This window comes from Scyliorhinus torazame, chromosome 18, assembly GCF_047496885.1.
Source record: "Scyliorhinus torazame isolate Kashiwa2021f chromosome 18, sScyTor2.1, whole genome shotgun sequence".
NCBI lineage: Eukaryota > Metazoa > Chordata > Chondrichthyes > Carcharhiniformes > Scyliorhinidae > Scyliorhinus > Scyliorhinus torazame.
In genome coordinates this window covers 44103461-44115902 of record NC_092724.1, presented here as the reverse complement: position 1 = coordinate 44115902, position 12442 = coordinate 44103461, and the positions used below count along the sequence as shown (strand labels likewise).

At 46.5% G+C, this 12442-nt stretch overlaps 1 protein-coding gene across 3 annotated transcripts in view; it reads left to right on the top strand.

The window, feature by feature from the left end:
• LOC140395177 (phospholipid-transporting ATPase ABCA1-like) overlaps positions 1 to 12442 on the top strand; it is a 246267-nt gene that overhangs the window by 31300 nt on the left and 202525 nt on the right. For all 3 annotated transcript variants that reach the window (XM_072482683.1, XM_072482684.1, XM_072482682.1), the window contains exons 2-5: positions 887 to 993; positions 4651 to 4744; positions 7536 to 7677; positions 12285 to 12412. In XM_072482683.1, the coding sequence (XP_072338784.1) occupies positions 928 to 993; positions 4651 to 4744; positions 7536 to 7677; positions 12285 to 12412 (430 nt within the window). In that variant the 5' untranslated portion in view covers positions 887 to 927. The remainder of the gene's footprint in view (positions 1 to 886; positions 994 to 4650; positions 4745 to 7535; positions 7678 to 12284; positions 12413 to 12442) is intronic.

Here is a 12442-nt window from a genome sequence, read left to right as displayed (position 1 = left end):
AGTGCTTTCTAACGCTGTGGCCTCAACAGACTTCGGTTAGGAAGGAAAGAAACCAGCAGAGATCCCCCTGGATGATGCTAGTGTGTTGGCATCAGATTAGAGAAGGATTAGGCTCAGTTGCAATGCTGCCCACAGTCGACTAGCCTGCCAGCACAAGGCTCAGACAGACGGGTGATGAATTACCATTTGGATGAGGTACCCAGGGCAGCAGTGAACCTTATCCCATCAAAAATCAATGACTATGGAACCATATCACAGAAAGGATCAGCTTCCGCAGAATTGAACACTGGGACCTGTTCCCCCAGCCAGACACGGTGCCCCATGTGACTCATTCAGTAGCACTTGCCCCTCTGAATCACAACGTTCAACTCGTGCCAGTCTATATTTTCGTGCTTTCCAGTGTGGTACCGCTGCAATGTGCAATGCTGTCGGCACTGTCTTCCAAACTAGCTGTTAAATCCTGCCTTTGGACGATGCAAAATACCTCATAGTGTCGCTGTGAAGCAGGATAGGGGAGTTATCCCAGGTGTCGTGGCTAATAATCCTTCAATCAACATCACAAAAGCAGATTACCCGGTCATTATCACATTGTTGTTTGTGGGATCTTGCTGAGCATAAATTAGCTGCGGTGTTTCCTGCATTGCAATAGCGGCCACACTTCAAGTATTTACTCGGCTGTAAACACTTTGACAGGGCCGATGGTTGATTGAAAGATATTATTTAACTTATGTCATTCTTCCTGGGAGCAAGGGAGGCTGGACAGGAAATAAATGTGGTTGATTTCCAGGAATGCCATATTTTGTCTTGAGTAGTCTGATGTATGGTGTCGGTAAAGGGCAGGTCTTGAACTAAATGAACCTGACAGTTTTATATTTGTCCTCTGCAGTACAGGCTAACTCTGCTACCTAACGTACAATAATAAGGAAAATGAGCTTCTGGATACACCTCCGGCTTCTCCTCTGGAAGAATTTCACATATCGGAAAAGACGGACTGTGAGTTACGGGATTTTATTAAGCCAATATCTTAATCCTTGCCTTTTCGCTATCTTCAGTGTTGCCTGTGAGTCGTGCGGGAGGTCACTGCAGAGCAGATCATTAAAGGGGGAACTGTCTGAATGTTTTGCAAAATGTTTTTCCTTCCTTAACCCATTGTATCCCGAGGTCACTCACTGCTTGCTCCTGGACAGTTCCATTAATCTTGTTAGCTCTCTGGTTTTTCACTGAATTAACCATTCATCATGTGAAGCTTAGACAGTGTTGACAGGCTACTCAGTCACGATAGGATCATAACCAAGTACAGTCCAGTTTTTCCACACAAGTAATTGTCTGTCACCTGACAAGAATCATTGCTGAACTCTGGCTGATCTTGTTTCTCCCTTCCCTGGTTCTGGGGTAGGATGTGACCCATGACTCTGAAATCAAACTTGTTAGAGAGGAATGAATTTGGGAGCTGTGTTGGTTGTATATTTTCCTTTGGGCACTGATGCAGAAATTCTTGACATGTAATTTATGGAGGTAAAGAAGCAGTGTGATATTTGTTACAATGATGTCTCCAAATGAGGTGTTTGCAATGCAAATCAGTGCAGCCTGTACTCTCAACCCTTCTTGGGAAGTCCCTCTGGATATAGGATGTCTCTAGTTGCCTGGTTCGATTGATCCTGAGATGGTTGAGTGCGACGTGCGATCTGCAGATCCTGCAACATACAGGGCAGATGGTGCTTGGAGGGTTGTGAGCTCTCTCCGAATGCCTTGTTGAATGCGACTCCGCTCCTTTATTTCAGTGGCGTAAGAGGAAATGTGAGGAAAGAGTTTGTTTGCACACAGTGACTCCAGTGTGTACCATGTACAAAATATAGCAACATGCCAACATTCCATTGACAGCACCTCCCAAACCTGCAGCCTCTCTTACTTAGAAGGATAAGGGCAGCACGCACTTGAGAACACCATCACCTGCAAGTTCCCTTCCAAGTCATGTACTATCCAGACTTGGAAACATATTGCTCTTCTCTCATTGTTGTTGCATCAAAACCCCTATCAAACAGCACTGTTGGTGTATGTGCACTCGAAGAACTTCAGTGGTTCAAGTTGGCAGCTCACTGCCACCTTCTTGAGAAATTGAAGATCTGCAATAAATGCTGGCCTTGCCAACAATGACCCCATCCCAGGAACAACTTTCTGGCAGCTCTCGGCTGAACTCTCTGCATCTTCATTGGTACCACAATTTCCAATCCACGAGCGACTCCAGTCTGTTCGCTGACTAGTTTAAGATTGAGGGCTTGATTTTAAAGCTGAATGTTGCTATATGATACTGAAGGTAAAGGGAGCCAACAAGGTGAATCTGCATTGTCCTAAGAAATGGGATATCTTTATTTTTGAAAAGGCAATGCCATAATCTTGGAATAAGAGGTAGCAAATTTAAAACGGAATTGAGGAGAAACTACTTCACCCAAAGAGTTGTGGATCTGTGGAATTCGCTAGCCCAGAATGCGGTGGATCCTGGGACAGTGAGTAAATTTAAGGAGGAGTTAGACAGATTTTTAATTGGTAATGGGTTGAACGGTTATGGAGAATGGACGGGACAGTGGAGTTAAGGCCAGGATGCGATCAGCAATCCCTTGGCAGTTAAGAGTCAACCACATTGTTGTGGGTCTTTTGGAGTATTTCCTGTTTATTTCCTTTGTTTCCCATTTCTTTCATGTTAACTTTATTATTTTGGTCCATGGACCCATAATCGGAATGTGCCTTTAAGCAGAAGACTCAAAGTTGAAGCAGGCTGCTTGTCAGGACCCTATGCTCCTCGGTTTTGGAGAGAAGCCAGAATCCTCGGCACCGAGTGAATCTTAAGGAGTTGGATCGATTGGTTGACTGGCAACCAGTGCGTTGGCCAGGGACAGTCTTCTGCCTGACAATGGTCAGTGATTGGTTCCTGGTTGTTGCTTTCTGAGAGAACTGGGCAGAAGTGTTTAGACCTTGAAAGTGAAAGGAACGCTCTCTACCTTTCTTGCTGAAGTGAAAAAACTGCTGTATTGTTCTGAAAGCAATGAATGTCTGGAACACCCTTTGCTGTGAACCTGAAATGATGCTGAGTCTGCAGAGCAAGTAGACAACCTTGACAGAGAAAATCATCTCAAGCCTAGAAGGAAGACGTACCCAAAAGAAAGCCTGAACTTCAGAAAGATATTGCCTGGAAGTGATCTCAGTGCATCAAAGATCCTTATCATTTTCTATCCCTTTCCACTCAAGTGGGGTGTGTCTGTATTATAGTTTATTGGGCTCCACCAAGGGTCGAGGGTATTTTAAATTAAATCTAATTTCACCGATGTTGTGCCAGTGGGTCAAGTGGGATAGGAATTGACCATGCACTAGCCCAGGATTTTGTGATAGTCTGGGGTTGCATGTGGGCCGGACCAGGTAAGGACAGCAGGTTAAAGTGCATGAATAAACCACTCTGGAGTTGCATGTGGGCCGGACCAGGTAAGGACAGCAGGTTAAAGCACAATTTTGTGGTCACTGTTACTGGGATTTGCTGTCAATTTCAATTTTGTCTCCCCCCCCCAAAAGTAGTTGTGGTTCAGTAACACTCTTGCCCCGGAGTCAGAACTCTATGGCACTGCAGAGACTTGTACACAGAATCTGGCCAACTCTCCAGTGCAATACTGAGAGCACTGCACTCTCCGAGGTGCTGTCTTTCAGATGAGATGGTAAACTGAGGCTCTGTCTGCCCGTCGGTATAGGTAACAGACACTATGGGCGAGATCTACTGGCCGCGTCGTGCTCGAACGGGAGAGCGACATGGCCCCTCCCACTGGCTTCCTGGCAGCAAGGCGACGAGATCAGGAACTGCCCACAATAGGTGTGACCAAGCCGCGCTTGCAGAAGTAGGCCTTAAACCTACTGAAGCCTACTCATCCAGGGTCTATGGGCCTCCCAGCACATAACGGCCTCCCCAGTGAGTCCCCACCCAGGCGTCGTTCAGTACTGTTCCATACAAATGTGGACCAGGTGGAACGGCACCCTGAGGTGCTATCAAAGGCCCCTGGGTGGTTAAGGACAGGTCAGGGTGGCCCCCTGGCCTTCCCCCTGGAATGTGGGCACCTTGGTTCTGCCTGGCAGGCACCTTGGCACAGCCCGTAGGGGCCATGGCCATGAAAGGAGGTGGATGGGGGGGGGTGCAGGGCAGGTAATGAGGGGCACCTAGGATGTTGGTGAGGGCCCTTGAAAGGGGGTGGGGGGGCTGAAGAGGCGGGAAAAATGAATGTGAAGTGCTTTGGGATAGAAGGCAATGTATTATACATGCAAGTTCTTCCAGTCTTAAAGCTAAATTAATTTCCCACTCTCCCCATCTGACTTTCCTTCTCATTTTATGAAATATGCATCAGAAATAATGATTATTGACAAGCCGAAGGACATATGCTGGTCTGAGGTGCTCATGAGTTGGTTTTGACCAAGTCTGATGATTTTAGCAAAAAACGAAACAAAATAGGTATGGCATTTCAATGCATTATTATTCTATCAACAACCAGAATTAACAGGTTATTGCTGCAGTCTCAGGCACATTGAAGAGGACTTTGCAGTACACCATGTTCTATGTGCAACGAGTGTTAAAATCTGCATTAAAGATTCTGAATTCCTACGGTTTTTGTTTTGCAGCTTCAGCTGATTATCGAGCTACTGTGGCCTCTCTTTCTCTTCTTTATATTAGTCTCAGTGCGTCAGACCCATCTCGCATATCAGCAGCATGAATGTAAGTAAATGGTACTTGATACATGAATGCGCTGTTTTCCAGTTTTATCTCCACCAAACCCCTCCACTGCCTTGAAGTCTATGCTGGGGGTCAGTACCCCAAGTGCTGCCTCTCGCTCGGGTATGGATGCGGAGAATTCTATTTCCCCGACTGGAGTTCAACCCCAAGAATTACAGGAAAGCAGTGAGGTAAATTCTCCGCCTGCGGGATTCTCCATTCCGCCGGCAGTGCATGCCCGCCTGCGGGTTTCCCGGTGGTGTGGGGTGCTTACAATGGAAAATCCCGTTCGTCAGCAGTGGGAAGGGAGCATTCCGTTGCCAGCGACGGTGCGCCGCTGAGAAACACGCGGCTGGGGAAGTGGAAAATCCACCCCAATGAGTTCAAAACCCCTCAAAAGTACTCTGGTTAATCTTTTCTGTACTGCAACGGGTTCTGCAGATGCTGGGTTCTGGGCCTCGTGTAGGTGGCAGTTCAGAATGTGTGAACGTTTAAAGCGATCGTCAGTAGGATGGATGGGCGACATGGGGTTGGGGAATAATTTTGTGTATTGAAATGAGAGAAAGCTACCATATGTGTTTACTGTGCTTATCACTGGATTTTGACCCATGTCCACCTCCTCCCTTCTCTCGATTCCCCCTTCCCCCTCCTTGGGAAAGGTAAAATAGCAAAGTCTTGTAGCCAGTTCTGTTGAAATATCTCACCAACTCCAGGAGTCCACAAATGCATTGTTCATTTCTCAAACCTTCCCTCCTTCTGCCTTCACCTTACAGCTTTTCCAAAGCCCAACTCAACACTCTTCTGTCTTCACCAGATTTCAGCAGGAATCCTTGGGTAGTAATCAGGAACTGCAATTTTTTTTTTTTAAAACCCCAATTAATTCAAAACAGAAGTCCATTACCCAATCGAGGCTTTTAACAGGGCATTAGATTATTATTTGAATATAAATAATGTGCAAGGGTATGGGGGAAAGGCAGGAGAATGGCAGAGTCCTAACTCATTTGGAGAGCTGGTGCTGACTCGATGGGCCAAAAGGCTACCTACTACACTGCACGTGTGTCTTGATACCGCATGATACGGAGGGCATAAAGGCATGCGGAGGCTTGTGTGATGTATAGTTTCCTGTATAGTTTGGTGTATAGTTCCTGTGCATATGTGGGATAAAGTAAGTAAAGTCGCCACAGACCCAGATGACCATAGGCTGCTTTCCCCTTTGAGGTGAGAGAGCTGATTGGTGGCGATTTAACCTGAGAATCACCACACTTCAGGCAAGTGGCAAGGTTGAGAAGGCAGGGTCTTCGCGAATAACCTCAGCCGGTACGGGAATTGAACCCACTCTGCATCACCAACCAACTGTTCAGCCAGCTGAGCTAAACCTGCCCCCCACCCGCTGCCGTTACACGTGTAGTATAATGCTGTACAATGTGAGTTGTGTACAACACCAGTTCCTCATCTTTTCGAGGAAGAGCAGCCAGTAAACCCAGACTGTGAAAATGTAGCCACATTGAAGAATATTACCCAATGAGTTGGGACATATGCCATGAGATAAGTTAATGCAGAGCAGAAGGGTTTTGCCAACATTGCAGTGACTGGCAGAAGGCCAATACTCCAGGGTAAGTATCACTCCATAGCTGATTGCACATAATGGAATACTTAGAAATAAAAGATGTCTTGTGAACCAGATTTTTGGGGCTCGGAGTCCCTCACTGTTCATGACTCTCTGTCCTTGCTGTATTTTAGTCCAGTACAATGTCTATACTTCTCTTGCAATTCATTTGGCACCACCCCAAATTTCAAAGGAATCAATTTCTGCTGCGTAGTGGCTCCTTACAGCCCCTGAGCTGTCTAAGTGCTGTTTGAACAAACTTTCTCTCGTTCAACTGAAGCTTTCATTATGAGGTACATAGACTGATCATTTCCCCCAAGATTATTTTTAATCCGAGATCCTGCTGTGCAGCTGGCACGAGAAATGGCATTTTTCTACAATCCTTGGACTGGTGCATGGGCTCAATGTTTGGATCGAATAAATAGAGCGTTACTCTGTATATAACTTATGGATTTACCTGATCTGGTAGTGCTTGATAGGGGTGGATTAGATGGAGCTTTACTCTGTATTTAGCTTGCGCTGCACCTGAATTGGGTGTGCTTAATGGGACACTGGGAACAAAACTTTACTTTGCATCTATTCCCTGTACATGACCTGGGGGATACTTAATAGCCAAAACAAAATAGGCTCCCTCCCACAGCATTAACTCGTGCAGTGATGAGTTATTGTTACAGTTGAGAACTTCAGTTCAGATTTGTTGACTCTTAGCAGGCCATTTTCCCAATTAAGTGCGTGCATCAGGAGGGGCGAGGGCTAGAGTGCTTAATGGTGACAGTTTTCTGTTTTTACATGTCCAACATGAGAGTATGTCCATTGAGAAACTGGACTCCCAGCTGAGTATGGGAATGGCCTGGGACGAGCAGTGTCCCTGACGGGTGTGGTTTTGAGCTTGATAGTAACAAAATGCAATTTTGCCATCAGTGCATGGACATAACTACTCTTCAAATTCTAATTTACTTTACCCTCAGTGAACACAAGCATCATGGCTGCTTTATTTTTGTACTCACTCCTCTAGACTGTTTGCTGATAGCTGATTTTTCACATCTGTGGTCAGGCCTTCCAGTTACACCATGTTTAAAGTTCTGTATTTATTGCATTTACTGTTTTTTACTCCAACAATGTCTAGAAAATAGAAACTGAGTGGGAAGGAGAAGTTTGCCGTTAAAGTTTGCTCATTGCTCTTGACAGGTCATTTTCCAAACAAAGCGTTACCATCAGCAGGGATATTGCCATGGATACAGGGAGCCATCTGTAATATTGAAAATCCATGCTTTCCACAAGCTACACCGGGAGAAACGCCAGGAGTTGTGGGGAATTTCAACCAATCCATGTAAGCAATGGCAGAACATATTCTGTTTCACCTCCGAAGTACCTGTGTATCCAACCAGTGCAGAGCAGCAAGGAATTCATGCTGAACGAGTGCAGCCAGGACAATAGAAACAAGCATGAGGAAGTTGTCTGATCAAACTGTACAGACCTCTGGTCAGACTCACCAAGCGATGAGAGAGAAATTCCAAGAACTGGAGCCAGTACCTGGGGGATCATGAAACCCAGAAAGCTAGCATACGGGTGCGGAAGGTAATAGGGAAGGCAAATGGAATGCTGGCTTTTATTTGAAGGGGCTTGGCGTATAAAAGTAAAGAGGTGTTGCTGCAACTGTACAAGGCACCAGTGAGACCACAAAAACAGAAAATACTGGACAATCTCAGCAGGTCGGACAGCATCTGTGGAGAGAGAACGGAGCTAACGTTTCGAGTTTGGATGACTTTGTCAAATCTAGAGAGACCTGGAAAAGGGGTCAGATTTATATTGTAATGGGGGGGGGGGGGAGGCGTGGAGAGGTGGGGCTGGATAGGGAACCAGCTATAGGTTAAGAAAGACAAAGATGTCGAGGACCGAAGACAAAAGGAATTTAAATGAGGGTGATTAATGCTAAGAAGGGTGCTGATAGTGACGCATAAAGAGATTATAATGCGTGACTGGCTGAGCAAAGGTGAGCAGGGTCTCAAAGGGCAACTGGGAACAGTTGGCCCAAGTGGAGTGGGGAAAGGGGGGGGGACAATGGTGGGGGAAAAACAGATCAATGGAAGAAATAAATTGATATAAATAAAAATGGTGTGAAGGTGGAGGAGAGAGAGCTCACCGTTTTCCCTAGCCCTCCCCTGGAACGTGGGCACCTTGGCACTGCCAAGTGGGCACCTGGGCACTGTCACCCAGGTGCTGCCAAGGTGCCCAGTTGGCACTGCCACACTCGCAGGAGCACTGCCAGGATGGCAGCGTAAGGGTGCCCTGGTGCCACGGTGGCACTGCCCAGGGTCAGGGCCTGAGGGGGGCAATGCCCATGAAAGAGGTGGAGCGGGACATAAAGGGTGGGGAGGGTCCAGGGGAGGTAAGTAGGGGCCTCTTGAGAGGCTGCAGGGGTAATGGGGGGTGGGGGTCTGTATTGGGAGGGGGGGACCCCCATAGCGGGGTGTCCTCACTTGGGGGGTGTAGAGTAATGCTCGTGTGTGGGGAGTGACATTGCCCATGGGTGGGGGACCCACAAGCTCACTTCGAGATCAGGTTCAAAATGGCGACCTGATTTCTGAGTTCCGCATCCGAGTGCTGAAAAAAATTCTAATTGCGGGATTTTCATAGAATCATTGAATTTACAGTGCAGAAGGAGGCCATTTAGCCCATAGAGTCTGCACCGGCCCATGGAAAGAGCACCCTACCCAAGCCCACACCTCCACCCTATCCTCGTAACCCAGTAGCCCCATGCCCCACGCCCGCCCTGAGATGTGAAATTCCCGCCAGAGGTCAACAGACCTTTAAATGATCCCCCTCCTATCCGTGACGATTCCTGCGGTGGGCATGACCGTAAAATCCCGGCCTAAGTGTGGCTAAGCTGGAGAGAAACTCCCCAGGGTCCAAAAAAGTGACGAAGGGCGGGATTTACCAATCCCGTCATTGTTAAAGGGATTTCCCGGTGACTGCACCCCTCGTCAACGGGAAACCCATGCCCCAGTGTGGGACCGGAACATCCCGCCGACATGACCAGCCAGTAGATTGGGCCCTAAGTATCGTTAGATAGCGGTGGGGAATTGGTGGGAGCTCCCAGCTAAACCTGCCACAAATGGCACTTGAAACCTTTTCGTCAAATCATGCCATAAGATTCTTCCGGGGTTAGACAGGGTAAATGTTGGCGAATGTTCCCGCTCATGGGAGGGTGTCAGACCAGAGGGCAAAATCACAGAATAAGGCTCATTTTGAGACTGATTTGAGGAAGAATTTCCTCTCTGTGTGGTGAGTCTTTGGAATTCTTTACCTTGGATAGCTGTGGAGACCGAGTCCTTGAACATTTTCAAGGCTGAGATCAACAAGTTTTTAATTAGTCGGGGAATTAAAGGTTACAGAGTTAAGGCAGGGAAGTGGACTCCGTGAGTGTTAGATCAGCCACAATCCTATTCAATGGCAGAGCAGGCTCAAAGGGCTGAATGGCCTTCTCCTGTTGCTATTTCTGATGGTCTTATGAGACTGACCTCCATTGTAAGGGTCTGAGATATGAGGAAAGTTTGGAGAGATTGTGGAGCTGAATTATCAGTTTGGGGTTTGGACCCCATTGTATGGATCAACTGGGGCCCCAACCCTGCAACAGGTTGGGAATAGTCACCCAACATGGTTTTTTTTTTTGTAACATTGGCCAAATAATGGCCAGGTGGCACACTCGCTGTTCAATTAAGATGGGATATCGAGGCCGAAAACCCAATAGGAGACTCTCCACAACGGCAGATCGGCAGCCTCTCAAAAAGGTGGACACAGTCTATCTGTCACCCTGTCTGCCAACTGGAAATTCCAGTTGACTCAAGAGGTCCCTTAGCTAGCTTTGTTGGCTACCTGCTGTTTGTGGCCAAGGAGCCACCTTGACCCAACCCAGCCTATTTCAAGATGGCTCTAGATGGGGCTGTGCCAGCTAACTGGCACACTTGCCAGTGCGAGGAAATTCCACCTGCCTCTAGTCCCACCCCCATTGGGCCTTGAAAGTGCGGCACTTAGACTTTGCAATTTGAAAATGAGCATTTGACGGAGTGATCTTAAAAGGTGAATAAAATTATCAATGAAACAGGAATGTTTAATCCAGAGTATACCCTTCAATTAATTGTAGGGTAGAACAAGGGGATACAGACTCAAATTTATGGATAGTAGATTTGGTTATTAAAGCAGAAAATTCTTCGTACAAAGTGATCAATGTTTGGAATTGGCTTCCAGACGGAATAATTGAGGTGAAAGTCTTGGAATCATTTAAGAACCAATTGGATTCAGCAATTAAGACTTTTTGACCGAATGAAGTTAGGTGGGCTATCCTCATCTGATATTATCTAATGACTAATTTCAGCTCTCTCTGGCGTCATTGCTTCCCAGCACCTATTTTGGGTCAGTGGCATGGTCTGTTTGAATGGGAGATGATGAGACAGCGTGCCACAGCTTAAAAGCCAAGTTTTCAGTTCGTACTGGAATGTGGATCCGGCCAAGTAGAAACCTCCATGACAGAGATCCAGAGCTGCACTGTGATTAGCAGTAGGCATTCATTTCAGTATCCTGGTACATTGGGTACCTGCATCATTACCAACGCTCTCTTTTGCTATTTTGCACTCTTCTCACTCCTCTTTTTCCGCAGACTTCATTTCTTCACATCCCATGAATGCTGAACCCAGGGACAAATAACGGAAAGCAATAGCATAAATATACACTCTATCGCTGAAGTTAGCCATTGCTGAAAGGCTTTAGCAAGAGTTGTCAACACCAAAAGTAAACCTCTGAGCTTCCTGAGCCACACACAGTGAATGTCCCAAGCTTGATTACTGCTCTGTATCAGGTTAGCTGAACTCAAAATGCGAGAGCATTTGGGGGCTTTGGGAATGGTCTTTCCTCCCCTAGATGTGGGAGGTAAAAGAAAATCAACCAGGATTCTTGTTCATCCACATTTTCCAGAATAATGATGAGGAATAAGTGAGAAAGATGCAATGCGGTTCATGTTCAACTTGTAGCCTGGTGGCATTCCTCATCGATCTCTGCGCTTGAATTGGCACTGGGGTGGGATAAAGGGGTTCTATTTACTTACTGCCATACCTATTTAACCAGTCACTCTTTACCAACTCTCCCTACCTATGATTCATGGCTCAGTTAAATGCTGCCTTTATCAACCATGAAATTAAAGAATGAGGTACAGCATGTTAATATAATAAAGCAATTGAAGAATTCTGTTATATTTGGGCTGACGTTTAGTGAGTAATTTCTAATACAGCAGTATAATGAAAGTGTGAGAAGATGGGATGAAAGTGCGTGAGTGCCAGACTTTTCCTCCTGACTTTGAGTAACCATGGACATATTTGGAGAGCAGAAGTAGAGAAAAAATAGTTGACAGTTTTCAATGAAAACCGTATTATTACAGGATTGAGGTATTATGATGTCTGAAGGGGAGATGGCGGTGTATTGGTAGTGTCATTGGATTAGTAATCCAGAGATCCAGTCTAATGCTCCGTGACACGGTGGCACAGTGGTTAGCACTGCCGCATCAGTGGCAGGAACCCAAGTTCAATTTCAGCCTGGGGTGACTGGAGTCTCCTCCTGGTTCCTCCCACAGTCCAAAGATGCGCAGCTTAGGTGGATTGGTTGTGCTAAATTGTCCCTTTTTGTTCAGGGATGTGCATGTTAGGTGGGGTTACGGGGATAGGGCAGAGGATTGGGCCTAGTTAAGGTGCTCTTTCAAAGGGTCGGTGCAGACTAAATGGGCCGAATGGCCTCCTGTACTATAAAGATTCTATGTTGTATCTTAACGGTGCTGACAGTTCAGGAGGGAAAAGTAGCTTTCCCTTGCTAAATGTAGGAGGAAAGAGACCACTTTGACATTTTGTTTCACCCTATTTCTGAATGTTACTTTCTTCTGTGTCTGTGCAGTGTTTCCCGCTTGGTTTCTGATGCTCAAAAGGTGCTACTTCACGCGACCCAGGATCACACTCTTCACAGCATCCATGAACTCATCAGTGCATTGAAAAAGTTCAGTGAAAACAGCCCTCCGCTGTCTGGTATGAGTGCTTTGTTTCATTGAATGTATT